The sequence below is a fragment of the Lasiosphaeria miniovina genome (genome assembly GCF_030549165.1).
Source record: "Lasiosphaeria miniovina strain SMH2392-1A chromosome Unknown B0T26scaffold_4, whole genome shotgun sequence".
NCBI lineage: Eukaryota > Fungi > Ascomycota > Sordariomycetes > Sordariales > Lasiosphaeriaceae > Lasiosphaeria > Lasiosphaeria miniovina.
In genome coordinates, this window is record NW_026848223.1 from 149,587 (window position 1) to 174,171 (window position 24,585).

The 24,585-nt window shown below is 57.1% G+C and overlaps 10 protein-coding genes across 10 annotated transcripts; 4 read left to right on the forward strand and 6 right to left on the reverse strand.

Moving 5' to 3' along the window:
• Positions 1-118: 118 nt before the first annotated feature.
• B0T26DRAFT_675206 (cytochrome P450) lies at positions 119-1,532 on the forward strand (the record flags this gene model as incomplete). The annotated part of the gene is made up of 6 exons (XM_060439800.1): positions 119-263; positions 410-589; positions 682-753; positions 813-912; positions 992-1,252; positions 1,355-1,532. 6 exons carry the CDS (start codon positions 119-121, stop codon positions 1,530-1,532), a joined length of 936 nt encoding a protein of 311 aa, XP_060295575.1.
• A 1,408-nt stretch (positions 1,533-2,940) lies between these two features.
• B0T26DRAFT_740475 (putative 2-amino-3-carboxymuconate-6-semialdehyde decarboxylase) lies at positions 2,941-3,945 on the reverse strand (the record flags this gene model as incomplete). Its single annotated transcript, XM_060443849.1, has 1 exon — positions 2,941-3,945. One exon carries the CDS (start codon positions 3,943-3,945, stop codon positions 2,941-2,943), a length of 1,005 nt encoding a protein of 334 aa, XP_060295576.1.
• A 669-nt stretch (positions 3,946-4,614) lies between these two features.
• Positions 4,615-5,521, forward strand: B0T26DRAFT_853394 (uncharacterized protein). Its single transcript, XM_060447667.1, has 2 exons — positions 4,615-5,213; positions 5,320-5,521. The coding sequence occupies exons 1-2, from the start codon at positions 4,678-4,680 to the stop codon at positions 5,495-5,497; spliced, it is 714 nt and encodes a 237-aa protein (XP_060295577.1). The 5' UTR covers positions 4,615-4,677; the 3' UTR covers positions 5,498-5,521.
• Positions 5,522-5,563: 42 nt separating this feature from the next.
• On the reverse strand, positions 5,564-8,048 carry B0T26DRAFT_811952 (fungal-specific transcription factor domain-containing protein; the record flags this gene model as incomplete). Its single annotated transcript, XM_060447296.1, has 2 exons — positions 5,564-7,750; positions 8,027-8,048. The coding sequence occupies 2 exons, from the start codon at positions 8,046-8,048 to the stop codon at positions 5,826-5,828; spliced, it is 1,947 nt and encodes a 648-aa protein (XP_060295578.1). The 3' UTR covers positions 5,564-5,825.
• Positions 8,049-9,620: 1,572 nt separating this feature from the next.
• On the forward strand, positions 9,621-10,475 carry B0T26DRAFT_740478 (concanavalin A-like lectin/glucanase domain-containing protein; the record flags this gene model as incomplete). The annotated part of the gene is made up of 1 exon (XM_060443850.1): positions 9,621-10,475. One exon carries the CDS (start codon positions 9,621-9,623, stop codon positions 10,473-10,475), a length of 855 nt encoding a protein of 284 aa, XP_060295579.1.
• A 926-nt stretch (positions 10,476-11,401) lies between these two features.
• B0T26DRAFT_750933 (uncharacterized protein) lies at positions 11,402-11,755 on the forward strand (the record flags this gene model as incomplete). The annotated part of the gene is made up of 2 exons (XM_060445301.1): positions 11,402-11,542; positions 11,651-11,755. 2 exons carry the CDS (start codon positions 11,402-11,404, stop codon positions 11,753-11,755), a joined length of 246 nt encoding a protein of 81 aa, XP_060295580.1.
• Positions 11,634-13,711, reverse strand: B0T26DRAFT_853405 (amidase signature domain-containing protein). The gene is made up of 5 exons (XM_060447668.1): positions 13,469-13,711; positions 13,286-13,396; positions 13,130-13,231; positions 12,262-13,073; positions 11,634-12,191 (listed from the first exon to the last, which is right to left on the reverse strand). Exons 1-5 carry the CDS (start codon positions 13,617-13,619, stop codon positions 12,024-12,026), a joined length of 1,344 nt encoding a protein of 447 aa, XP_060295581.1. The 5' UTR covers positions 13,620-13,711; the 3' UTR covers positions 11,634-12,023.
• A 752-nt stretch (positions 13,712-14,463) lies between these two features.
• B0T26DRAFT_267027 (uncharacterized protein) lies at positions 14,464-15,343 on the reverse strand. Its single transcript, XM_060434077.1, has 2 exons — positions 15,141-15,343; positions 14,464-15,077 (listed from the first exon to the last, which is right to left on the reverse strand). The coding sequence occupies exon 2, from the start codon at positions 15,030-15,032 to the stop codon at positions 14,589-14,591; it is 444 nt and encodes a 147-aa protein (XP_060295582.1). The 5' UTR covers positions 15,033-15,077; positions 15,141-15,343; the 3' UTR covers positions 14,464-14,588.
• Positions 15,344-18,561: 3,218 nt separating this feature from the next.
• B0T26DRAFT_675213 (uncharacterized protein) lies at positions 18,562-20,838 on the reverse strand (the record flags this gene model as incomplete). The annotated part of the gene is made up of 5 exons (XM_060439801.1): positions 18,562-18,647; positions 19,080-19,484; positions 19,817-20,012; positions 20,212-20,384; positions 20,544-20,838. The coding sequence occupies 5 exons, from the start codon at positions 20,836-20,838 to the stop codon at positions 18,562-18,564; spliced, it is 1,155 nt and encodes a 384-aa protein (XP_060295583.1).
• A 2,020-nt stretch (positions 20,839-22,858) lies between these two features.
• B0T26DRAFT_648347 (P-loop containing nucleoside triphosphate hydrolase protein) lies at positions 22,859-24,276 on the reverse strand (the record flags this gene model as incomplete). Its single annotated transcript, XM_060437993.1, has 4 exons — positions 22,859-22,979; positions 23,037-23,493; positions 23,579-23,965; positions 24,066-24,276. 4 exons carry the CDS (start codon positions 24,274-24,276, stop codon positions 22,859-22,861), a joined length of 1,176 nt encoding a protein of 391 aa, XP_060295584.1.
• Between the last annotated feature and the right edge of the window lie 309 nt (positions 24,277-24,585).

The window sequence follows — 24,585 nt, forward strand, 5'->3', positions numbered from 1 at the left end:
TGGCTTGCATGTTTGGGTGCCCATGCCCAGCTGAGTTCATACTCTGAACAGGCTAAGGGGGGGGGGGGTTGGGTGCATCTCCGGCTGCTTGTCGCTCATTCTGGGGTTACATAGCGAAATGGGCCCGACGAATGCCGAATCCCGCTACACGGGTCGCCATCCTACTGAATATCGGATGCCGTCTTCGTCAGTAATCGGTCATGCGGAGTCAGTTCTTAGTAACGCTTCCGTGCCGGGCAAGAAGAGAGTATCTTCGTGGCCGGGTAAGAGATGATTTTCGAAGTCATGACAAATTCCAATGTTCCACGCCAAGTCCTATTTACCAGAGATGTCAGAAATCCGCCGCATCTCATCCCTTGTCGCGTGAAGTTTCTTCTGCACGCGGGCCCGGAATTCTGGATCCCGCCAGCTCTCCACCGCCACATTCTCACTGCGGATGGTGTCGAGAGTCTCTTTCACCTTCCCAAGGTGTTCGCTCACGGTCTTTCCAATTTCATCTTGAAGGGATATCAGCAGCTGCCCACCAGCATCAGGATCATGCATGAGGAGATCTCACGGACACTGGACGAGTGCATCGGTGCCCCAAAAGGTGAGATGTCAGACACAAGTTGAGATATCAGACACAATGTGAGGAAGAAACTAGCAGTGCCTAACAATGGTTGTACTACAGACTGGGTTGAGGTGCCAATCACCGACATCATCTCACATGCGTCGTTAGGGTGGACAACACTGTGTTTTACGGCAAGGAGCTTGGTAAGCTTTTACACTCCTCGCTCTTCTCGCCACCTTCTCACATAGCTGCTATATGCTAGGACACAACGACGTCTACAACGAGAACGCAATCAACTGGACGCGGGATGTCGTGGTGGCCGCGGCGCTCTTTGTGCGCAACTATTCTAACTGGCTGAAGGGGTAAGGCTCTTTGTCCCTCTTCCCTCTTTGTCTTGTAATCAAGACGAAGAATACATATACTAACCAAACAAATCGGCAGCCTCTACGTGACACTCTTCACAAACATCAACCAAAGACGCAAGATCGCCGACGACATCCTGATCCCCATCGTGCAGAAGTGCACGGACCAGACCGCGCGAGGTGAAAAGGTCCCCGACGACCTGCTGCAGGGGTTCATCGAGAACGCGAACCCGGACGAGTTCGACGGGTTCCGGTTCTCGCGCCCCAACGCGACCAAGAAGACCAAGATGGTGAATACCTCGACTGAGCAGTTTCTGTTTGGACATGGTCGGCATGCTTGGTGCGTACCCTTACACTATCCATTTCTTTCTTACTTTTCACTTTCACTTTTTTTTTCCCCCTTTTGCAAGTGTCGGCTGACGTTCTGACGACATAAAAACAGTCCCGGCAGCTTCTTCGCCGTCGACGCTATGAAGCTCATCACTAAGATGCTGATCGAGCGGTACGACATTAAGCTAATCACCGGTACCAAGCCCTTCCGCGCTGTGGTGGGCATGAACGTTGTGCCCGAGTCGAGTCTCAAAATCCTAGTTAAGAGCGTGCCCAAGACCGCTGCCTAATATAGGTCTAGACTTGCGTCGTCATGAATTAAAGGAGGGGGGTTTTACGAATTACGGAATTTTTTCTTCTTGGGATTTTACTTGGTTCGTATTTATCTATCTACCTTATTTATCTTGGGGAAAGTTAAGGAAACTTGTAGTGAGTTGAGTAGGTAGATTTGTAAGAGAAGGCAGGTACGCCGGATCAAGGTGGCCACAATGCAGGTAAGAAGGTGGGCGAGCAATGAGTAGTATTGGTGTGAGACTTCAACCTGGCCCTCGCAAAGGAAGGTGAGCGAGGGCCACTGTTTATATACGTGCTCAGGGGTTCAGGCCCGGGGCGCTATGGCGTGGCGTAGTGGCTTGTGCCAACTGGCAGTGTTCCGGCCAGTTGGTAACAGGTGGTGAGCGCGCACCCTGTGCGCGCGGCTGGTGTTTGGGGTGTCCTTTCCTTACAGATTGAAGAACAATAATTAAGGCCTTTTCTCTTCAGCCTGTACTGTAACTTGCCGCGTGTTTACGCCAAATTCTATCCGCAGCTAGTCAAAATAGCGACACATCGACTTCAAAGACGGTGCCATCCGCCGGCATGGTCCCGTTGACAAAATATCCCTGTATGGCTGCGGCCGTGCATGCTGAGCCTTGAGCCAGCGAGGAGTGCTAGTAGGGGGTGATGCTTACATGCCAAACCGGTGGTAGTAGTTGTGTCCGTTGACCACTCCGTCGAGAACCAGGCGGTCCATGCGGTCAGGGAACATGGCGGCAACAGTCTCGCCCAGTACGGAGCCGTAGGAGAAGCCCGAGAAGCGATAACACAGTCAGCATACGTCAATATCGCCAGAGGAAAGATATACGTGCCCCAGTAGCGCAACAAGCCGTCATTGAGGGCGTCAACGACGCGCATCATATCCCTTGCCACAAACGCCGTTCCGATCAAGGTGCCTCTGTTCGTCCCCCGGTTCTTCCGAAGAGTTGAAGCGTGAAGTTCATGACCAGTACTGGGAAAGCCTCACTTTTATACCTCGAGCTGAGTCATAGCTATGACACGCAACGCATTATTATTTGCTGACTTTTCCTATTAGCTGAGGGCGGCTCATCACCGTAGGCACAGCTACCCGAGATTTGCCGCAGAAGGAATCTCAATTATAGTAACGATTTTGCCCAGCCTCATCGTCGACCAACTAGGTTCTGCTGGTGGTTGACATTGGGTATTCATTAGCCCCACTCAGCTTATCCGTGCACCATGGCCAGGCCAAAAAAAACGCAAGAAATACAATCTATTGAGAAAGTGTTGATTTTAGAGGGAAATCCCCACTAGGCTTAGAACCCGAGCAAGAGCTGAGGCGTTTATTCAATTCACTCGTGTCTTGTTCCTTGCCACTCCATCTCATGAAGCTGACTAGCAAGCGGCGAGAAAAGAACCAGGCAGCTAAGCCACGATACCCAGAAACCTCTCCGCATTCCTCCACGCGAAGTCCTCCAGTTCCTCTTGCGTCAACAGGCCGCTCTTCGCCAGCGCCGGTACAAGTTCCCGCGCCTCGCGCATGTCATCATACGGATAGTCGGTCGCGAACATGACGCGCTCCGCCTTTGTCGTCTTCAGCAGCATGTCAAACGCCTCTGTCGTGTACATGCCGCTCGTGGTCACCCACACGTTCTCGTCCCACACCTCTCGGAGCCCCCTTTTCGGGTGGCTGGCATCGCCAAACTTGCGCAGCGTGCGCGCCGCGCGGTCCAGCATGGCCGGCACCATCTCGCCGTTGTGGCCCAGCACGACCTTCAGCCGCGGATACGCGTCGAACACGCCGGCGGCGCACAGCTTGAGGAAGCCGAGCCCGGCGTCGGCGTGCCAGGCCCAGCCGCCCGACGCCAGGCCGGCGGCGACGCGGGGTGGGTAGTTGCCGGCGTAGCGCGCCGCGACCTCGCCGGGCGACGGCGGCGCCGGGTGCAGGTACAGCGGAGCGCCCAGGCGCTCGGCGGCAGCGAACAGGGGCCAGTAGGCGGGGGCGTCGTAGTGCGCGCCGTCGGGCAGGCGGGCGTCGACGAGCGCGCCCACGCAGCCCAGCTGCGTGACGGCGCGCTCTAGCTCGGCCGCGGCCGCGTCGGGGAACGCCATGGGCAGGACGGCGAAGGCGGCGAGGCGGGACGGCGAGGCGCGCACCGCCGCCGCCAGCTCGTCGTTGGCGCCGCGGCATCCGGCCGGGTCGCCCACGCCCACGCCGGCCGTGCACGAGAGGACCTGCAGCGTGATGCCGCCGGCGTCCATGTCGCGCAGGCGGCCAGCGCCGAGGTCGAACAGCTTGGCGGCCGCGGCGGGGAACGTGGCATGGGCGTCCGCGTAGAAGGGGACGGACTCGCCGGCGCCGAGGGAGGCGAGCGCCGAGTGCTCCTCGAGCGCGATGAGCTTCTTGGGGAGGGCAAGCTGAGTGGCCATGGCCTAGGGGTGATGAGCTGATTCTACTCAAAGTCTGCTTCTATGACCCACCGTGCGAAGCGGCTAAGACATTCGCAGGTATTTATACTCAACATCGCGCCCAGGATTTGCCCATCCTTCGAGAAGGGGTAGGTGGCCTTTACGGTGGTCTGATCACGATGGAAATCTAGCTGGACGCGTATAACTCGAGTTGGAACGAATTCGGTCAACATTCGTGCTTCGTAATGCTTTGTCGGATCCATAGACATGTTTTGGACGCACCGTGCACTCGCCGCGCGGGAGCGGATAAGGGGGAGGGAAGGAGGAGGCGAAGGGCAGGCGAAGGGGGGTGGGTCCCGCGCGCTGCTGTGTCGGCGACATGCTCACCAATCGTCCCTCGGTCAATCAGACGCGAGCGTTGCTTTTTGAGGCCGGGAAACAAGAATCGAGGGCTGTAGCGCGCGCGCGAGACAGTTTGTAATCAACCCGGGTCAGTCCAGGCAGGGGCGGTGATGACGGGGATAAAAGGATTCGGTCCCGCTGTAGAATTGAATCTCAAAGGGCCAGGAGCGGAACCAAATCACAGTCGAACCCCCATCGCACCACATCCAGGATCCCACAGCATTATCACATTGCTGTGTCTCTTTCTCTTTCTCACTTTTTTTCTTTCTTGCTTTTTCTCTTTCTCGCTTTTTCTCTTTCTCGCTTTTTCTCCTTCACTCCACGTAGTAGAACACCCCACGGGGAGCCAAAATGTCCACCAAGCCTGTTGCACTGATCCTGGGAGCCGGTCCCCGTGTTGGAAGCGCCGTCGCCAACAAACTCGCCAGCAGCGGTTATGCCGTGGCCGTCGCCTCCAGGAAGGGTACTGACAGTCGCAGCAAGGAAGGATTCTTCGCCGTCAAGATCGACCTGTCCCAGCCTACGTCGGTCAAGACGGCATTCGACGCCGTCAAGACCGAGTTCGGGGCGCCGCCCAGCCTCGTCGTCTACAACGCAGCAACTTTCACGGCGCCGCCGGTCGAAGGCTCGATACTCTCCATCCCCGCGGAGCGCGTGGCTTCCGACTTGAACGTCAACACGGTCAGCCCGTTTGCCGCTGCCCAGCAGGCGGTGGAGGGCTGGGCCACACTTCCAAAGGATGCCGCCAAAGTGTTCATCTACACGGGCAACGTCCAGAACACAAAGATCGTCCCGGTGCCTCTCACAGTGACGCTCGGCGTCGGAAAGTCGGCTGCTTCGTACTGGCTTGGCATGGCGGACAACACCTACTCAGCGCAGAACTACCGGTAAGTCTACGCGCGCTTACAGTCTCTTGAAAGGGAAAGAAAAGAAAAGGTCCATGCCATGCGCAAGCGCTATTGACCGGCTTCACTGACATGGTGGCCCGATCAGATTCTTTTATGCCGATGAGCGCAATGTGGACGGCAGTATCAAGGGCATGGCCTTGGACGGTGACGCTCACGCCGAGTTTTACGCGCAGCTGGCGACCGGAGCCAAGGACGTGCCGTGGCACGCCACCTTTGTCAAGGGCCAGGGCTACACCAAATTTCCAATGCCAGCAAGCAAATAAACACTGCGCACGTGGGAACGTATTGGGGGGGAGGGGGAGGGGGGGGGAGGGGGGTTTCACGTTCAGTTACAACTTGGACACGCAGGTAGAAGCAGTTGTTTCATGAGAGACTAAATACAAGCTCTAGCTTCACGCTCTTTCCGTCCTCCTCGTCTTTCTAGTACCTACCCATGTATCCTAGTCAAGCAACAAGTGAAGTCCTTTCTGTAAGGGAAATGATGAGTCGGTCTGCCTTGCTTCAGCATTCCAAGAGGAACCCAAGGTACGGCGGTACGAGCAAGCAGCAGCCTACCTACGTTGCCGCACGTTAGGACGGCTATCTGCCTAGCTACACTAGTAGCACGAGATGGCCCGGCCCTCGAAAGCATGCCGCAAGATCCCAGGTGGTAGAATCTAGCAGGTCCCTGCTGCGCCACACAGCCTCCATGATTTGTAAGGCCTTTTGCACTGGCCCGAGGAGACCGGGCGGCCGCAGCCCCTCGACCACGCTCCTCATGAGCGGTTCCTGCGTGTGCGCCGCGAGGCAGCCCGCGACGCAGAAAGGCCACGCAACGGTGCGCAGGGCCGCCCAGGACAGCGCGCGCTGCGTCAGCAGCTCCAAGACGCAAGCGACGTGGTGGCGCACCTCGGCGCTGGCGGGCTGCCACCCCGAGACGACCACCGAGAGGTAGAGGGCGGCCGCGTGAGCCCAGATGCGGGTGACGAGCAGGCTCTGCTCGGCCAGCGCGGACGCCTGGCCGTTGCACGGCGTGAAGATGTCCCAGGCACTGCTCCTGCCGCTGCTGCCGCTGCCGCTGCTGCTGCTGCCCGTGCCGGCCGAAAATGGAACCGCTAATGGGGGGGCGACCTCGGCACGGGTCAGGTTGGCCACCAGCGTTCCCTTGATGGCCGCGGCGCGCAGCACCAGCTCCATCACGTCGAGGTCCCCGGCCGCCCTCCGGCGCTTCTTCCACGCGTCGAGCGCCGAAACCTTGGCGACGGCGACCATTGCCCAATTCTGGCAGCCCACGATGCCTTCGAGGCGGATAGTGTACGCCTCGTCCTCGCCGTCCCTGTCGGCCGGCCACTGGCCATCGCCGAGGATGCTGGCGTGATACTGGTGCAGCTTTGGCTCCTCGCCGAGGGCCGTGCTGGCGACGATGTCGTCGACGAGCAGCAGCGCGGAAAAGAAGCGGAACGCCATCTGCTCCGAGCTGGGAGCCTGAAAAGTCGGATATTGTCTCGGCCAGGGCGGGCCGTGGCCGCGTAGCTGGCGCATGGTCAACGCGAAGCTGCATGGCCGTGCAGTCGGGCCGGAGGCCGCGGCAGTTCCTGTGCCGTCTAGGGCGGCAGCTCCTGTGCCGTCTAGGGCATGCCGGAAGAGCTCGGTGGCAGCGCTGAGGTGTGCCTCGCAGTTCTCGAAGCTGCAGACGGCCGTCTCGAAGCGCTGTAGCAGCAGGATGCAGCCCATGATCTGCACAGCCCTTGGCAGGTTCTCTGCCACACCGTCCGCGGCCGTGACACACGGCAGTTCTTGCCGCAGGAGGCCGAACGTGCCGTGTATTTGGTTCAGCAGTTTCTCCCAGGCGATCTGCTTGCACGTCTCGTGCGCGGCCTCCTGCGCCGTCTCGAGCGCGAGCGAGAAGAAGTAGGAGCTCAGACTGAGCGTCGTCTGCTCCATGGCCTGGCTGTCCGTGATGAAGTCGACGACCCACGCCCGTCCGCGATCCAGCATGGAGGGCTGATAGAAGGGGAAGAGGAAGGGAAAATAAAATTCGAGATAGCAGACAATGAGGCCCCGGTCGAGGCCGGTCCAGTCCGGCGCGCGTTGCACGTCTCTGTCTGGAGAAGAAGTCGAAGGGGCTATGGAAGACACGCCGGGGAACCGTGCAGAAGCAGGATGCGTGTTTCCATTGCCCGACCCTGGAGATTTTCCAGAGAATGTTTCCAGTGCATCTCGGCGAGGGCGAGTCGGCGGATTAGCTGCATCCGAGGCTTTGGCGCCGGCTTCCGGCAAACCGGGCGGTACTGTAGCATACGGCATGCATTCGTCGTGCACAATGGCTTTCGTATATGCCAGGCTGCGGCGATAGGGCGCCTTGTCTCTGACTTCCTGCCTGAGCTGCTCCGCCATCTCCCGCTGTCGCTCGCCGCCGTCCACCCAGTCCGGCTTCTCCGGAGTGTAGTGGCAGGTGATGAGCAGTGCTGAGCAAACACGACACACTGGCCCATGCCTATCGCACTTCTTGCGTCGCAAGCGGCAGGTCCAACAGCCTTCTGCATTTTTGGCAGCGCCGTCATAGCTCACGCCGCTGTCGCCCATGTCGATATCGAGGACAGCGCTCAGTTGAGATTAAGACTCTGCCCGGCTGCTGACAGGCGGGTGGAAACAGGAACCGGGGGATGAATTAAAAGTGGTCCGTAGATGCACGCGCTGCTTATTAGAAGTACAAGCACATCCGGGCAGGCTACAGCGGCATCTGGTGTTTGTGGTACCTAGGCAAGCGCGGGGAGATCAGCGCTATGACAGTGGAGAGACAGACACCGCACCGCCTTCCCTGTACATGTACATGCATTAGTGATGCAATTCTTAGTGATGCAATTCTTAGTGATGCAATTCTTACTGCTGCTTACGGCGCTGGGGACCCACGCCGCGCGGGCCCCGCTTTTCTAGATTACACTGCAGGCCGAGACCTTGTTGGGGCCTACCACTAGAACCCGACCGCCCGAATCCGCCCTCGGATCCGTATTGTTCCCATCTTCATCCAAGGCCGCGGCGCCCAAGAACCCGATCCGGCCTACTTTCCCAAGTGGCCTACTTTCCCAAGTACGCCAATCAACTTTACGGTCTGCGAAAGCCACAGGACAAGCGCAACTACCAGATGCTTGCCTACCTCAGCACATTTTACGACATTCAGCAAGAGGCGGCCGATGCGAGCGAGTCCGGTGAAAATGTGCCGGTGATCCCGACCGGGCTGTGGAGCTGCGGAAGAGATACTGGGCCTTGATGAAGACAACTTTGTGGAATTTCGTACAAGGGCACAGCGCTTTGCCAACCAAGGTCCTGCAGCCGCCGAGAAGCGTGTCCGGCCGGCAACCGACTCGTCCAGAGAGCAGCCACAACTGCATCGACGCAGGCTCCAGAGCCCGTGCGATGGCTCGACAGTTCCTTTCACCAAAACGCCCGGCCGTGCGTATGACGGTAGCTCAACGGTTCCTTTCACCGAAACACCTAGCCGCGCAGCACCCGGACGGCTGTCAAATATCCGTACCGTGGCTGCGCTTCCGCGGCGCCCCAGCACAACAATTCCCGACCCCGAGGAGACGGCGAGCAGCTAGAGTGCGAGATGGGGATCCGAAGCACGGGGGGTGATCAGCCTCAGTCAGGCAGATGTGATGGGTCAGGCAGGTGCGGGGAAATGGAGCAACTGGAAATTGACAGCCCCGACCACGGCACATGCATTCCTTAATACCTACCCAGCCAAACGCCCCAGAAGTGTCATAGATTTCCCTCGATTGACTAGTCCAAAGTGTAGGTTTCCGCCAGCGGATCGGGGAGGCCTCGACTGCGCATATGACTCGCGAGGACTGCACAGCGCAAGACGGCCCGAATCCCGGCGCAAGCCTTGCGGCGCCGGGTACATTGGCTAAGAGTCAAGGGCACGCAGCGGCGCACCTTCTTGACTAGTTGACTCGAATCCCGGAAAGAAAACCTGCACGCCTAAATTAATAGCTACCTAGGCAATCAGCCGAGACACGTAGCCTCGGAAATGCGTCGCAGCGCTGCCTTGTTTTGCTCCTGCTCTCGCTGGAATGATGTCGTGCAGACGAGGTCTCAGACAGGGACGGTTAGAGTTCCCAACGGTCCTCGGAAAAGGAAAAAAAAAAAAAAAAAAAAGGATGGCGCTGGCGGCCATCTGCTTTCCACAGAACGTGAAATCCCATTTCTGTAACAAGATTTCTTTCCTGTTAACAATTAAGGTTTTGTTCATTCTTTGTTGCGGCTGTGATTCTCACCTCGTCACCCCAGCCTGTCAGTAATCATCAGCATACCACGATGACCGGCCTTCTGCTGCGCGTGCTGCTAGGAGCAGCTCTCCTGCACACAGCACCTGCGAAACATGTAGTCGGCCGCGGCATCGCGATGCCCGCTGGCTACTCAAGGATTCTTTTCCAGGACGACTTCTCAACCCAGGCGCCCGGATCGCCTCCGTCGCCGGCCAAGTGGGCAGTCCAGGCCGGCACGGGGTATGCCAACGGGCCGGAATCATGGGGCACACACGAGGTGCAGAGCTACGGCAACTCGCGGGACAACCTGCGGGTGACGGCGGCCGGGACGCTGCTCATCACGCCCGTCAACAACGGCGGCAGCTGGACGTCGGCGCGGATAGAGACGGCGTCGGGGATCACGCTGGCGTGCGCCGCGGGGGCCAAGCTGCGCATCGAGGCGTCGCTGCGGTTCGGGGCGGCGCCGGCGTGGCAGCAGATGGGCATCTGGCCGTCGTTCTGGGCCGTGGGGTCGGACCTGCGGCGGCGGCCCAACGAGATGTGGCCGAGCGCGGGCGAGGTCGACATCGCCGAGAGCATCAACGGGGTGCCGACGGTGTGGCACACGCTGCACTGCGGCACCGCGCCGGCCGGGCCGTGCGACGAGTTCGCGGGCATCTCCAGCACGGCGCCCTTCTCGCGCGGCGACTTCCACACCGTCGCCGTCGAGATCGACCGCACCAACCCCGGCGGCGACTGGCGCGGCGAGACCCTGACGTGGTATGTCGACGGGGCCGTCACGGCCACCGTCGCCGGGACGCGCGTCAACGACGAGGCCGCCTGGACGGCCGTCACGCGCAACCCAAAGTTCCTCATCCTCAACGTCGCCATCGGAGGCGACTTCCCCGACAATGTCGCAAACGACGCGCACGTCCACACGCCGACGCCGCAGACCGCCGGAGGGGCCGGCGCGTCGCTGGAAGTGAACTACGTTGCCGTGTTCAGCACGTAATCACCTTGGTAATCATCATCAAGGCAAACGGGAACGGGCTGTGTGATTGCGAGCGAGGAAGGATGGAGGAAGCAGGCAGGCAGGCAGGCAGGTCGGGTCATAGACGGATGTGCGTTTGATGCGAAGCAGGCATGCAAGATCGCCGCGGATCGTGGGGGTAATCAAGTCACCCAACTACCTTTACCTAGGTTATCCGCTGGCGCATAGAATTGATAGGGACCGGGAAAGCATGACGATCGATAATCCCACCGATCCCCGCGTGCAATGTGCATCCATCACCCTGCCGAGCTTTAATCTTCCCCACGTGGCATGGAACTACTGAATCTACCTGCCTGCAGCGGGCGGGCGAGAAATGGAAGGAGTTGCCACAAAGGGGGAGTGGACAGGTTCACCACGCGAACCTGAAACGCTCCCCCTCAATGCGCCCTCCCGGCACATAAGCCACAGCATGCGCGCCGCCTAACAGCTCCACGGCACGACTCGCTGCAGAACCCGTTAGCGCGCTAGCTCCACCGTGTCGTCCGTACTTTGAGGCCACACCACGCCGACCCACTCTGGGCGCGTTTGACGATTCCGACTTGGCGAGGGGGGAGGCGAAGGTTTCAAGAGCGAGCAAGCTGGCGGCTGCTTCTCTAATCCTTAACCCCCTCCTCCCTCCCCCAAGAGCGAAACCAGGTCCTCGGGCGAGTGCTATTCTACTTACCTATTTAACAAGGACACGGCCTGCATGCTGCATGGTCCCCGCGATCCATTTTTTTTATTTATTTTTTTGGTCTACCTGGATTTCCCCTCCGCACCCATCCACCCACCCACCCCCTCTCAACTCTGCATTGGCCCGGCAGATCTGATTGATTAGATCGGCCGTCATGACCCACCTGCCTGCTCCAACAACACACCAGAAATAAAAAAAATTTGAAAACAGAAGAATGCCGCCCCGCCTCCCGATCCCGTTCGCCGCCGTCCTGCTCGGGCTCTACTACTGCCTCGGCCTCGCCGCGGGCCTAGCCATGCCGTTGGCTGGCCCGAGGTCCGACGCGCAGCTGTCCATGCTGAGCTACGGCGCCGAGGTAAATCATCCCGAAATCAGAAGCCGTTGCGGGCGGGACAGAGACGCTCAGTCTGTCGGGAGAATGCATGTACGCTGGCGGTGCGCTCTCGCTGACATGTCGACCTAGGCCTGCCACTCGGTTCTCACCTCGTGCCGCCAGGACGCGGACTGCTGCCCCGGCCTGCGGTGCAAGAAGTACGACAGCGAGTCCTTCTGCATACCCGGCGGCTGAGCACCGACCCGTGGGGCTCTGCTATTTTTGGCGTTTTTGTTTTTGGTCTTCTTGGCTGCTTGGGGCTGGGACCTGGGCTTGGCTCTGGCGCAAGAGGCTGGTCTGCTTGGGCTGCATGCATTCTTTCGCTGTATTATCTATGGATCCAATTATTTGCTTGTTCTTGTTTTCTTTTCTTCGACCTCTTATGAGCCGAGGGCTCTGAAGCCTGGCGCGGCGGAACAGACGTCCCGGTATTACTTCAAGACTGGGGTTCCTGGCAGCTCAGTCAAGACCTGATCTGCCATCCCCCTTCACTCATAAGAGGCTTGCTAAGGACCTTAGCGATGCTTAGAAGACGCTGGTCATCATACCGGCGGGCTACGAGAGACAGGCCGACGGGCATACCGTTGGGTCCCACGAAAGCGGGCACGTGGATTACCGGCATGTGCGCGGCCTAATCAGGCGGGCAAATGAAACAAGTCAGTTAGCCCGTGGCAATACCGGAAGGTCTGGTGTATTCTCACCGTCCACACCGAGTTGAAAGCAGGGCTGCCCATGTCGCCCAGCCCCAAGGGCGCCTCGTCAATCGCGCTCGGAGTCATAAGAGCCGAATATCTCCCTGCAATCTCGTCGAGCACGGGGCGCAGGGCTGCGTAGTAGTCGAACGCCTGCCGCACGTCGGAGCGGGAGTTTTTCGGGGCGTCGTCGACGAAAGCGCGGATGCGCGGGTCCAGCTTAGTCTTGTCGGTGTCCATGAGATAGTCCCTGTAGAACGCCACCGCCGCGTCGGCGGCAAAGACTACGCCAAACATCCTGGCCAGGGTCGTGGCGTCGCTGAACGCGTCGGGGAACTCGACGTCCTCGATGACGGCGACACCGTGGCGGCGGAGAATCTCGGCAGCCTTGGCCATGGCTGCGACGGTGCCGGGCCCCGCAGACGGCCAAAACGGTGACTTGACAAAACCTATTTTGACCTGGTTCAATGCTGCCTCCTCGACGGGTTCCTCTGCAGTGACACTGATGACCTCGGTGACGAGCTTGAGGTCGTCGATGCTGCGGGCAAAGTATCCAATGGTGTCGAACTCGAGGGAGGCGACCTTGATGCCACCGCCGAACACCGTGTTATATGTTGGCTTCATGGCGTAGGTGCCTGTGTAAGAAGCCGGACGGATGACGCTGCCGCCCGTTTGCGTTCCCAAGCTGAGAGGGACGTGGAAGTCTGCCACGGCGGCCGCGGACCCGGCAGAGGACCCGCCTGGCGTGCGGTTTGGGTCGTGCGGGTTGGTGGTGCTAGGGCCGGAGTTGAGCACTGTGAACTCCGTCGTGGTGGTCTTGCCTGTGGCGACTTTTTAAAATGACGACTTCGACGACAAATTCAACAGACATAGTTACCGACTATCAGGGCTCCGGCCCTCCGGAGTATCTCAACAAGTGACGCGTCGGCACTTGGCCGATTGCCCCAGTAGAGAGCAGAGCCGTATTCGGTTGGCATGTCTAGACGGAGTGAGCGGTTCCGCCCCTAACCAACAGCTGTGGAGCCTCACTCACCTTTGGTGTCCATTATGTCCTTGACGGCGATAGCTACTCCGTGAAGCCGACCCCTCTGGTCGCGCGGAACACGGTCTAGAGCGCGAGCCTGACTCAGAACAAGGTCAGGATCTAATGAATAAATGCAGGATCGGTCAATTAAATAGGTGAGCTTCCTTTCACATTGGACTGAAGACGGCCTACCCAAGTACTGCCATGCTTCTACCACGCCGTCTCTCGACCCGGCATGGCTCAATAGTGCCTTCGCATAGTCCTCGACACTGACCAGGTCCCTTTCTGTCAAGGTCAGGACCTCGGTGGCCGTCAGCGACCACAGTTTTGCTGGCAGCCGCATTACTGGTCTGTTGGTTCTGGACGGATGGTTTCAGGCAGAGAAGTGAGTAGGGTATGTAAAAGTCGTTGGGTTGAAGAAGCGCCCAGTAAAGGAAACAAAATGAGTGAGTTCTAGCAACTATTAGTTTATTCGTTTAGAGAACACGACGCGTGATAGATAGGCCGATGTTCACTTTGGCGCATTATAGCCGGAGAAGTGGGCAAAAAGACGGGGAAATTTGGCAGCTGGTGTTTTTGTCAAACTAGCGGTGTGTGGGACTGGTTCGTAGCTTTTAAATCTCGGACGGTGAACCTGCCCGGGCTATGCCGGTGCCCGAGCCTTGGAGATATTTGGTCCTCTCCTCCCTAAAGCAGAGGTTACATGACATCATGGCTCATGCATTGCGACGTGGTCAAGTTACTATCCAGTCAGGTAAAGAGATCTCCGCGAGGCGCGAGCTGGTGAACGACGGACACGGGCGATTTTGACAACAGGATGAGGCGCCTAGCGTAGGTACCTACGCCAGAGGCTTCAGAGCCTACACACGCTGCCGTATATCTGCGTTCGATGGGCTGTCAAGGGCCCCTTGCGGCACTGCTTTCCGAATATCTCATTCCTTCACGTACGCGGCCGGATGAAAACGAAGAGATCAGACACGAGGATATTATCAACGGAACCACAGAGAAAAAAAGCCTAAGAGCTACGACAATACCAAGTTCTGCGCTAGCTAAGACCTTCTAGGTTGACACGTCCTACATCGATAAAACGTCCGAAGCCGAACTACAGAAGCCTAATACATCAAGACTGATCAAGCTGCTCTAGCGGCAGAACAAACAATAGTTCCAATGACCAATTAAAGACAAGAGCAAACCCAGAAACCCCAACGCCATCTATAGAGTGACACAATTTGTACGGTGGTTAGTCCTTTGCCAGATGCCATCCGTTGCGATCCTGCGGCAGAATCGAGGACCAGCCCCGGCCGCTATCCACCTATTTCAGAGCAATAACTGGATTGGCTTTCGCGGTAGTGGCTTTCTCGGGAGAAGCGGCCACTAGGTGTGTACTAGTCGTGGAAACGCCAGGGTTTGTCGCTAGAACCTTGGTCCCGGTGGCAGTCTTTCCCTTCTCAAGAACGTTCGCCCCAGGAGTGTTGCTCGTCTTGAGTGGGCTACTTACCGCGGGAGCGTTGGCGGGATGATGAGGGATAGTTGCCACGGAGCGCAGAGGGCTCCCGGTGGTCGGAAGGGAGCCCGACACTCTAGAGATCTTCTTTTTCACGAGCGGGGGGTTGGTGCCGTCTGCGTCAATGGGCGTGCATGTCATCCACCGCAAAATGAGAAACATATCTTTTGCGTCGCGGTTCAACAAGGGGTAGTCTAGCTTCAACACCCTTAAGTGGCGGAAAGTCACCCGGCCCTTGGTGTCACACCACATCTGAGTGATGCGAGCTGTGTCGTGCCCGATTGAAAAGCCGATTGCCTACGCAGCGTGAGCAGATTACCTTTAGAAGCAGCAGAAGAGGAGGGGGGTGGGGATTCTCACAGGCAATGTTCGGCCCGAGCACTTTTTCGGTACCCTATGAAGACAATTTCTGATGAAAAACAAGGGGATCAGGATTTCGCTGCGGAGAGTAATGTTTGCTCGTGCTTTGTGCAGTCAATGTCTCAATGACGACACAACCGGTATGGGGCGTGCCGACAGCCCCATAAGTCTTCATAGTTGTCCATGTATTTCGTCTCTGACTCGGTGCCAGGTGCGGTAAGTCGGAAGGTTGCATGACGAACCAAGGCCAATTGTCCTCAAATCCCGCCGACACCAATGCGGATTCGGGAACGTCGACGGGTGTCAGCTCAGACGACACATGAGTGTATAGTGACAGGAGAGCGATAGAATTACTGCCGGCACATCCTATACATGGGAGGTGCGGATAGTCAAATTCGTCGAACTCGGGTGCAGTGCAAGGATCTCACAAATCGTATTCGTCTTGATACGCGATGACACCGTTTTCGGGCGCGCTGCTGAGGAGAGACTGGAAAAAAACAGGCTCGGTCTCGGGTTCCTGGTTCCTGGGGTTCAAATCGTCTGTGTCAAGCTGGGGCCCCCTGTGGATTCCAAGGTCGGAAAGAAGGGATTCGGACACGGTCGCGTCCTTCTTCATGTCTGCGAGCTGCATGTATACGGAAGCCTTTTGGCAATTTCCCGCGGTGTGAGATTTGGCTGCGTCGCCATGGCGTTGATCTTGACTGTTACGTCTGGGACTGATGGGAGAGGAAAGTGAGAAATTGACCAAGTCAAGGTACCCGCCTAGGTATAGGTGGTAGGTAAGGCGCAGACCTGAGTTCAGCGCAGAGTGTAGTGAGGGCAAATGGATTGAGAGTAGCAAGAGCGACGGGAGACGATGATGTGGGGCAAAGACTGCGTCTTTGTTCGGTCATGAAAAGAACGGTGTTGTCTTCTCTAAAACTACAGGCCGAAGGCCACCACCTTATGAAGTGCGATTCTAGGTGCGGGGTATACCCCAGCCCTAAGGATAATCTGGTGGTGGGGCTTTCAGTCAGCCAAAATTCCCCAGAAACGCGGAAGGAGCTAATTATGGCTACGTCAGTGCAGGCCAAATTTGTTGTTGGTCCAAGCTTCTTCCATTTTGGGCCGTGTAAGTACTATACCAACGAGGGCTTTGTTGGTGTAGTTTGGGAATGACATTGTGGTCAAATGCATTCCTACCGTAAGTATTTTTGTGGCCTTCCTACCTACCAGGTTTGTTCTTCCAAACTAAAGTCTGTATATGTACAGGCGCAGAGGTCCGGCCGGATATCAGGTTCACATATATCATGCACTATGCTTAATTCCGTGTGCAGGGCTCTCGAACAACCACCTACCTACCTTACGTCTGGCCTCGTCACTCGAGGCTTGAATGCGACCTCCCTGTCGTTTGCATTCATGATTCGGACGTGCAGGGGAAGGTGCTAACCACTGGCGCCCCTTCCTTAGCTTTCGGTTGCGACTTCTTGATTCGACATTCGAACCAGATAGGCGACCCCCGGGGCTCGAGGCGCCGCTCTTCATGTCTCTAGGATAATTTGATTTTGCCCCTTGTACTTTGTTCCGCTGCCCGCGCCCCAGGGTAGCAGGTCACCACGAGAGGTATTGGATTGTTTGATCTAACTGGACGCCACGAAGCTGTGACGGGCGGCAAGCGCTCAGCCTCAGACGCAGTTAATCAAGTTATCAATCACTCGCCCGCCTCCCCGCTGCTCGAGCCGCCGGAGTTGGCCCATTCCGAAACAAAATTTTCGTTTGGCACAGACCGAAGCAGTCATGGTCAGCCCGAAAATAGCTCTTCTATCATTCTCACTCAAACCCGCCCCAACCCGGTCATGCATGTTGGCGGTTCTGGGCTGTTTCGGGAAAACGCAAGCTCGGGAAATGTGACGAATCCAGGAAGACAGAACTACCAGCCTAAGGGTGCGTTTGGTTCTTCGTGTAAGGTCCAGTAATAAAGAGGGTGTTACGATCCTGGTTCAGGCTCGCAGGAGGCTGCACGGAGCCTCCCGCTATTGGCTGGCGCAAGGAAGCGGGGCAGTTCCCCGCTCCACGGGAGTGCAGCCAATAACGAGGCGGTCAGCGCGATCAGTATGATCAGGGCGATCAGTGGGGACTGATCGCACTGAGCACACTGACCGCACTGATCACCTAGGACCAACGCTCTGATTGGTCCGCCTTAGATAGATATATACGACGACCGTAGCCACGGTCTTAGATAGTTCTTGCTTGGTTCTTCAAGCAAGCAATACACATTCACTGCACTCATACACTTTGAGTGGCATTCCGATTTGACTGTATTACCCGTGCGATAGGAGCTTGCCCTTTGTTCTATCTTCATAATTACCAACCCCAGCATCCTGTGGAGCCCGTGCTCCCTTACAGACAGACGACCCTAACAGTCGAGTGGTTTGTAATACGGACCCCTGGTAGGAAGATTGCTCCACACACCAAAATCAGCCAATAATAGCCCAGGGTTCGCCCGGTAGATATACTGGATTCAAAATCCCAGTTCATGCCGGTAAAGCCTACCGGAGGATATGAAGGGAGTCCGGTAGCGGTCTTCCTAAACCTAAAAAAGTAGCTTTTTACCGATCCTTACACACAAACCAAACGCAGCCTAAGAAGCAAGGGAAGTTTCGTCAGGCTGTGATTGAATCAGATTACTGAGGCAGGATCAAACGGTTACCTTCCCCTGTTCGAAGGCTCGGATCCCTAGGGAGGAAGGTAGCCCTTTCTTTTGCCCGACCCTCCGAATAAAGTCCCAAGCTCCACGCCCACGTCGATTCAAATGTTCCCAGAGTTCAACCCATATTGTTATGCTTACATAAGCAGATACTAGCCCTACGCTCGAAAGACTAGACGGGAGCAAATTCAGTGTCAGGAAGGCGCGCAAATGGCGGCCTACATCTACACGCTGCTGCATTCCAGCCAAAGAAACTCAGACTTTGGGTTGCTGAAGTCAAAGAGTCCGGGGAAGAAACGGTGAGACCTTGTATCCTCCATTATTTATGTCCCTTCCATTCATCCAGCCAGTGCAGGGTGCAGTACATAACCAATCCCCAACCCCCTGCATTTAACCCCTCAAGGTATTTTTCAAAGCTTTCGTGGTTTGTGCTCAAGACAACTCCAGTCAGACGTGTTGCTAACCTTATGTTTCTACTTCGTCTAGACGCCTACTCCGCTCCCAAGACCACACCGAGGTGTACATTACAATTGCGGAGTATGACACAAAGTACGAAAACTACCTCCTTGGCATCGAATCCGCTGTGCAACCTGATCTCCAGCCGTCACAGTCAAACCCGGCAAAACCAACCTCGGGCCCCAAGTCCAGGGCTTCCCCAAAACCCCCGCCCCCTCAACAACCACTACAGACCACACCAACGGGTTTCTAGTCATGCACAGCTTCGGGCCATGGAATTTAATGGAACCTGGCAATATGAGGAATGTTTGTCAGATTTTGCTCGCCTTTTCTCGTCATTTGATTGGGAGCCAAAGTAAGGACAGCTAGGTCAAAAGTTGTAAGCGGCAGTGTTAAACAAACTCAGGAGTACTAGGAGGATTTTGGTTCCTAAGCAGGGAGCATGGTTAATGGGTATTATTCCGAAGCGCCCTATGTTTTGATATTTGGTGGAGTGGGTAGAACTCTTTGATAAAAATAAAATGGTAAACCCAGTTGAGAGCTTGAGAGAACTCTCCCCATGGTCTTTCCAATGATTACAAGGGTTAGACCGCCAATACTCTGGGGTACAGTTCGCCTTTGCCCAACTGCCGCATACGCATACATGCCAAGGCAGGGTAGGCAATTAGTATATAGCCAGCGAATTGGCAAGACATCGTACCTCCGGAAAGATAGGGTAGATAAGATAAGGTCAGGTACCTTAGGTAGATACCTAAGGTAGGGCCGGGTTTGAGAAAGAGAAGGGGATGGCCACGCACCTTGCACTAATCTGTCTTTCGTCAGCCCCGGTCTGAGTGTCACGGCCGCACGGTAGTGGCTGGGCAGGCGTAGATCGGTGCCGCGGGTCTGGTCAAGGAAGACGATACAAGCGGCCATGTTGGTTGCGTACGAGGACGTGAGAAACGGCTCGGTGGTGCCGTCCCGCTCCACGACGCACAAGTCCTTGGCCGCGTTGAAGAAGATGGTGGCTCTAATGTCCTCGTCTGGCACCAACTCCACCCAGCACCGCGCGGCTTGGTCGTTTCCTAGCTCTACTATCTGCGCGCTGGCGTCTAGGATGACGCGAATCTTCGGCTTGGATCTGGCAACGTGGTGGAGGATGTCGTTGGCCAGCGGTGGGCCGCTGTGGTGTGCCGATGACCGGGGCCGACGGCTGGTAATAGCTTGCGAATGTCTTGTACCTCGTTGTCGGAGTGGAGCAGGCGGTTGAGCACCAGAACGTTGGTATGTTTCTGCTCCTTCCCAACATCTGGCAGTTCAATCCCTAGGAGTAAGAGGCGATTGGCGTCGTTGGTGCCGCTGAAGCCTGTTGTTGGATGGCCCTGGCGTTTGGTCACGGCTATGGACTAGGGCGACTCGGATGACTATTAGGGGAACTCGACTAATTCTTTAGCGAAGATTATGCTCCACATCGAGGATGCGCTGCGCAAGCTGCTCCGCATGATCAGAGATGCCGACCTATCTAAGATTCTGATGCGCTTAGAGTCCACCTCACACTTGTCAGGATACTGCTGGGAGAGCTTCGGGATTATCTCGGCCGCCAAGCCGAGGATACTCTGGATCAGACGCCATCTCAAACGGCTGAAATCGGCGGCCTGTTTCTGTCCAATCGTGTATGTGAGCTCCGACTTGGTGCTGAAGACGTCGTCACTTTCGTCGATGACGTCCCTCGAACCCTTCTCAAAGAGGTACTGTGTTTCTGAAAGGGACCGGGGGTACCGGTCTCATCCTTGCCGTCCAGTGTAGCTTCTAGGGCCGACAGTTTGAACGACAGCAGACTCTCGGGTTCGCACAGGACTATGCCCCCGTTTGCTGCGCATCTCCTGTAGTAACGGGAACTCCAGGTGTCCCGGGAGCGGCGTAGTCGATATATCTGTCGATCCAACAAACCACCCAGGGCCCACCCAGGGCACACGTCGGTGTGTGCATCATCTGCCTCGACTGCGACTTGGGCACGATGACGCGGGTTAGGCGAGGCCCGTTGGCAAGCTCGGCGGCCACGATGGGGATGATAACGGACGATTTACCCTTGTAGAGGAGCTCCGCGACGTCGGCCACTAGGGCTGGTGCCCCATGGAGTTCTCAGACTGGCTGCTGCTCGAGGTGGATTGCGGGTTCCTCATCCGCCCTGGCCAAGCGCGCATCGCACTCTCCATGATCAATCCGCCCGGTGGACGCGGCTGCGTCATGCAGCTCGGCATGGGAGACCCGTTTCTCATCACCGTTGTCGAGCGCCCAAAGTAGCCTCTCGGCCCGCTGGAGCGTCGTCAACGCAACTGCGTAGTCAACCAGATATCGCCGCCATCCTTCCGACAGTCTGGGCCGATTTTTCCTAGACAGGCGCTCGAGAAGGAAAATGGGCGAGAGTGCTGGCAGCCGCGTTGGGGGAGCGCCGGCGCTGATGGCACGATTCTGAGCATCTCTCAGACCATCGAACATCGTCGCAGAGATGCCGGCAGCTTCACGCCGGCTCTGACCAAGATATTCCAGGAATTCGCTCCCCATGCTAGTATCCATGGATATTCCCGATGCCCAAGATGCGGCCGGAGCGGGCGCCCCATCCAAGTCTCGAAGGGCGCCCAGGCTCTCTCAGCTCCTCAACATATTTCCGTATCTGTCTTCCTTCGCATCTTAGTCACGGTGATCATCATTGCAGCGTCGTAGGGCGGCCTCTGCTTCCATCGTGGTGACCCCCCAATCTTCTGCAAGCTGCTGGGTCCTGTCCGGTCCCTGGATCAGGGAGATGCGTCGGCCCACTAACTTGTCAGGGGTTCCCCTGGCCCGCCGCAGGGAGGAGCTGCTTGGCTCGAGCCATTGGCCGCGGTGTAGCGGGGCGGAGTGGTCTCAGCAGTTGTAGAAGCTATTGTATCCCGGGCCTCGAGGGGGCGCCACCGGTTACGGCTTAAATCTCGCGGGGAGGAAGGGCCGGCGGCTTAGGGGCTGTCATGGGTAAAGACGGTTGGGAGGACCGGGATGGAGGAGGCGAAATTCCAGGTCCGCAGCCGAGCTTCAGGTGTACCGCCGCGGCGGCGGTAGGATAACCTAGTCTTCGGTTGTCATGGTAGGGGCGGTGAGGCCCGGTTTTGATCGGGTCCCTATATTGAGGTGATCGTACAAGACGAAGGTGTCGGAGAGCGAGCTCGCCAGTGTTCCGTAGGCGGAGTGGGGGGGGATTGTCGGCTGCTAGAATCGATTCCCTGCTGATGAGCTTGCTCGAAAAATGTTAGCACTCAATCGGGACAACTGCCGTCAGCCCCGCGATGCTCACCTTGGGGGGGTCTGGGGCCGTCGCGCTGCGAGCTAGCTTATGATGCGGTGATATATCCAAGCTCCTCCCTTGCGCCTACTGCGCGTGTGACCTGGATGGTAGTGGTCGGACTTGCTGACTAGGCGCGGTGCTGCTGGAAGTCAGCGCGAGGAAGTGAGTGAGTCGTTCGCAGTCCGTTGCAGCCGAGAGAACGCACGCCAGTAACACAAGGTGTAGTGTTGGTTGGATCAAAGAGCCTCGAAGTGGGGTCCAGGCAGCGCGGGGTAGCCTGAAGAGAATTGCAGTGGAGGACTCAGTGGGCTGGGACAGTGCAATCGGCGCGGTGCATCCAGCACGACCATGTCTGGCGCAGGCGACACGCTCAAATCGACAATGATGACGAGGACGCCACAAACGGCGGCACAATACTGACACAGGAATTGCAGGTGCTACGGGTGCTACAATCGCTTTTCCAGTCTAGTTGACCTTAATAAGGTAGTCCGCTTCTAGGTGCCGTCAGCACTGGTCCAATCTTCAGCGCTAATAGCCGTTCCCGCGCATCCTCTAGATGTGCAGCACGGCGTCCTCGGTCGTCTCTGTGCCGTTCCAGGGCAGATCAGCTAACCCTTGTGTATACACACTACACGGGTTGCTGATTAGATCTAGGGCTAGTTAGTTATCAGCACTTGAGCGGGTAATTCCGCAAGCATGTTTGCGCAAGGCACATATCATGAAACTGCTTACCAGAGAGATAACACATTTATTAATCCAGTTTGTTTACCGACAATTGTAAGTAGGTTAGGTTGGGTAATCAAGGCAAGGTGAAAAGCATGGGGGCCGCTTGAGCAGACGCCAATAGCAATGACACTTAGCGTCGTGTATGTAAAAATCTCCCTGCAGGACCCTTAGATTTGCATGCAGAGTGCTAATATGGACAACTCGCCAACCTTCTTTTTGCCAAGGTTGAAGCTGAAGTACGGAGTACTGTACCCCTTTCTTGTCTGTTGATGCCATTCGTTAGCCAACAACCCTCACCCTGGAAACGAAACATTTCGTGTGTGCTTGACATTTTCGACCGCGCTGGTTTGCACACGTCAGGCAGATCAGCAACGTGCCGAGTAACTACAAGAGAGCCTCTCCAACAGCTGGTGTATAGTCATTTGCTAGTGTTACAATATTACAACGAGGCTCGCGGGGAGCGAGCCGGCTGCCAGGCTCAGGTCTGCTGTCTCTTTGTATAATCGCTTTCCATGCCGCTTCACCCCCCAAACGCTGAAAACAAGTACCCCCTTACAGCTTCTGGTACTCGAGCTTGCCCTCCAGCTTCTTTGCCTCGCCAAGCTTGCGCACCGCCTTGTTGAAGTCGTCCTGGTTGACGGCGTCGCGCCAGGCCTTGATGGCAAAAAGACCCCTGCAAGCCAAGTGTTAGCGGGAAAAACTTGCATTGACAGTAAATGTGACAACATACGCCTCGGTAACCACGTTCCGCAGATCGGCACCGTTTAGACCGTCGCTCATCTTCACGACGCTCTCGAAATCGATATCGCCCTCTAGTACCACGCTCGCCGCGTGGATCTTGAGAATCTCGAGACGGCCCACCTCATTGGGCAGCGGGATCTCGATTTTGCGATCCAGCCGCCCAGCGCGCAGCAGCGCCGGGTCCAGCGTGTCGGGGCGGTTCGTCGCCATGATGATCTTGGTCTTTCCGAGGTAGTCGAACCCGTCTAGCTGGTTTAGTAGTTCCATAAGCGTGCGCTGAATCTCGCGGTCAGCACTAGTTCCCTCGCTGAAGCGGCGCCCGCCAATGGCATCGATCTCGTCCATGAAGATGATACAGGGCTCGTGTTCCTTAGCGTAGCCAAACATTTCCCGGATCAGGCGTGCGGACTCGCCGATATACTTGTCGACGATCGCCGACGAGACAACTGTAATGGCGGGAAGGTCAGCAGAGGCTTAAAAGCACAAAAAAGTCGTCGGGTTTTGTTGATGCTAGCCAGGATGTAGACTCACCCTTTAGGAAGTTTGTCTCCAGACTGCTAGCAACGGCCCTGGCAAGCAGCGTCTTGCCGGTGCCGGGCGGTCCGTAGAGAAGCACGCCCTTGGGCGGCTTGATGCCGACGCGTAGGAATAGCTCCGGGTTCTTGAGGGGGAGCTCGATAACCTCTCGCAGCTCGCGAATCTGGTCGTTGAGACCGCCGATGCCGCCAAAGCTAACTTGGCCAGGGTCCTCGAGCGACATGTTGTACACGAGCGGGTCGACCTCCCGCGGGAGCATGCGCATGATGGTGAGCGTCGTCATGTCGAGCGTCACCCGTGTTCCCTGCTTCATCTTGGCCTTGTCGACCTTTGAGCGGCAGCCGACCACGTAGCGGGGGCCAGAGGAGGCCTTGACGATGACTGTGGCGGAGGGGATAGAGTTAGCGTTTCTGCTTTCCCTTGGTAGAAAAAGCAAGCACGGGAAGGATGCAGAATTGGGATTAGGGAGAGGGATACGCACATCTCTCATCGTCTAGCTGCTTGAGGACTTCGCCAATAATCTGGCCGACGCTCTGTAATGCCTTGATGTTCTCTTCCGTCTTGTCAAACTCCTTCTGCAGGCCCTTTATTTCCAGCCGCAGGTTCTTGAGCTTGGCCTCCCACTCGCGCGACTCGATCAGCTTCGTCTTGAAGGACGAGAGAGCGTGCTTGCGCTCCTGATCTGATGCCATGGCGCTGGTTGTGGGTGTGGAGGAGGTTTAAAGGGGCGGCGCGACACGCTGGCCAAAAGTCGCGGCGAATGGCGACTTTGGTCGATCGCTCGGCGGAGAATTGGTGGGTGTGGAGAGAGGGTCGTTGCTTGTCGCTTCTCGTGGGGCGGTCGATTGCCGACGGATGTGATTTTGTGGATGGGGCGAGGTGCGCGGTGGTTTGGTGCTGTTGGGCTTGGTTTGGATTCAGGCCGCTAGTTCGTGACGACGTCGGTCGGCCTCGCTCGAGCTTACCTCAAGCTCCTGTTGCCTTGCGAAGAGCGGGTCCCA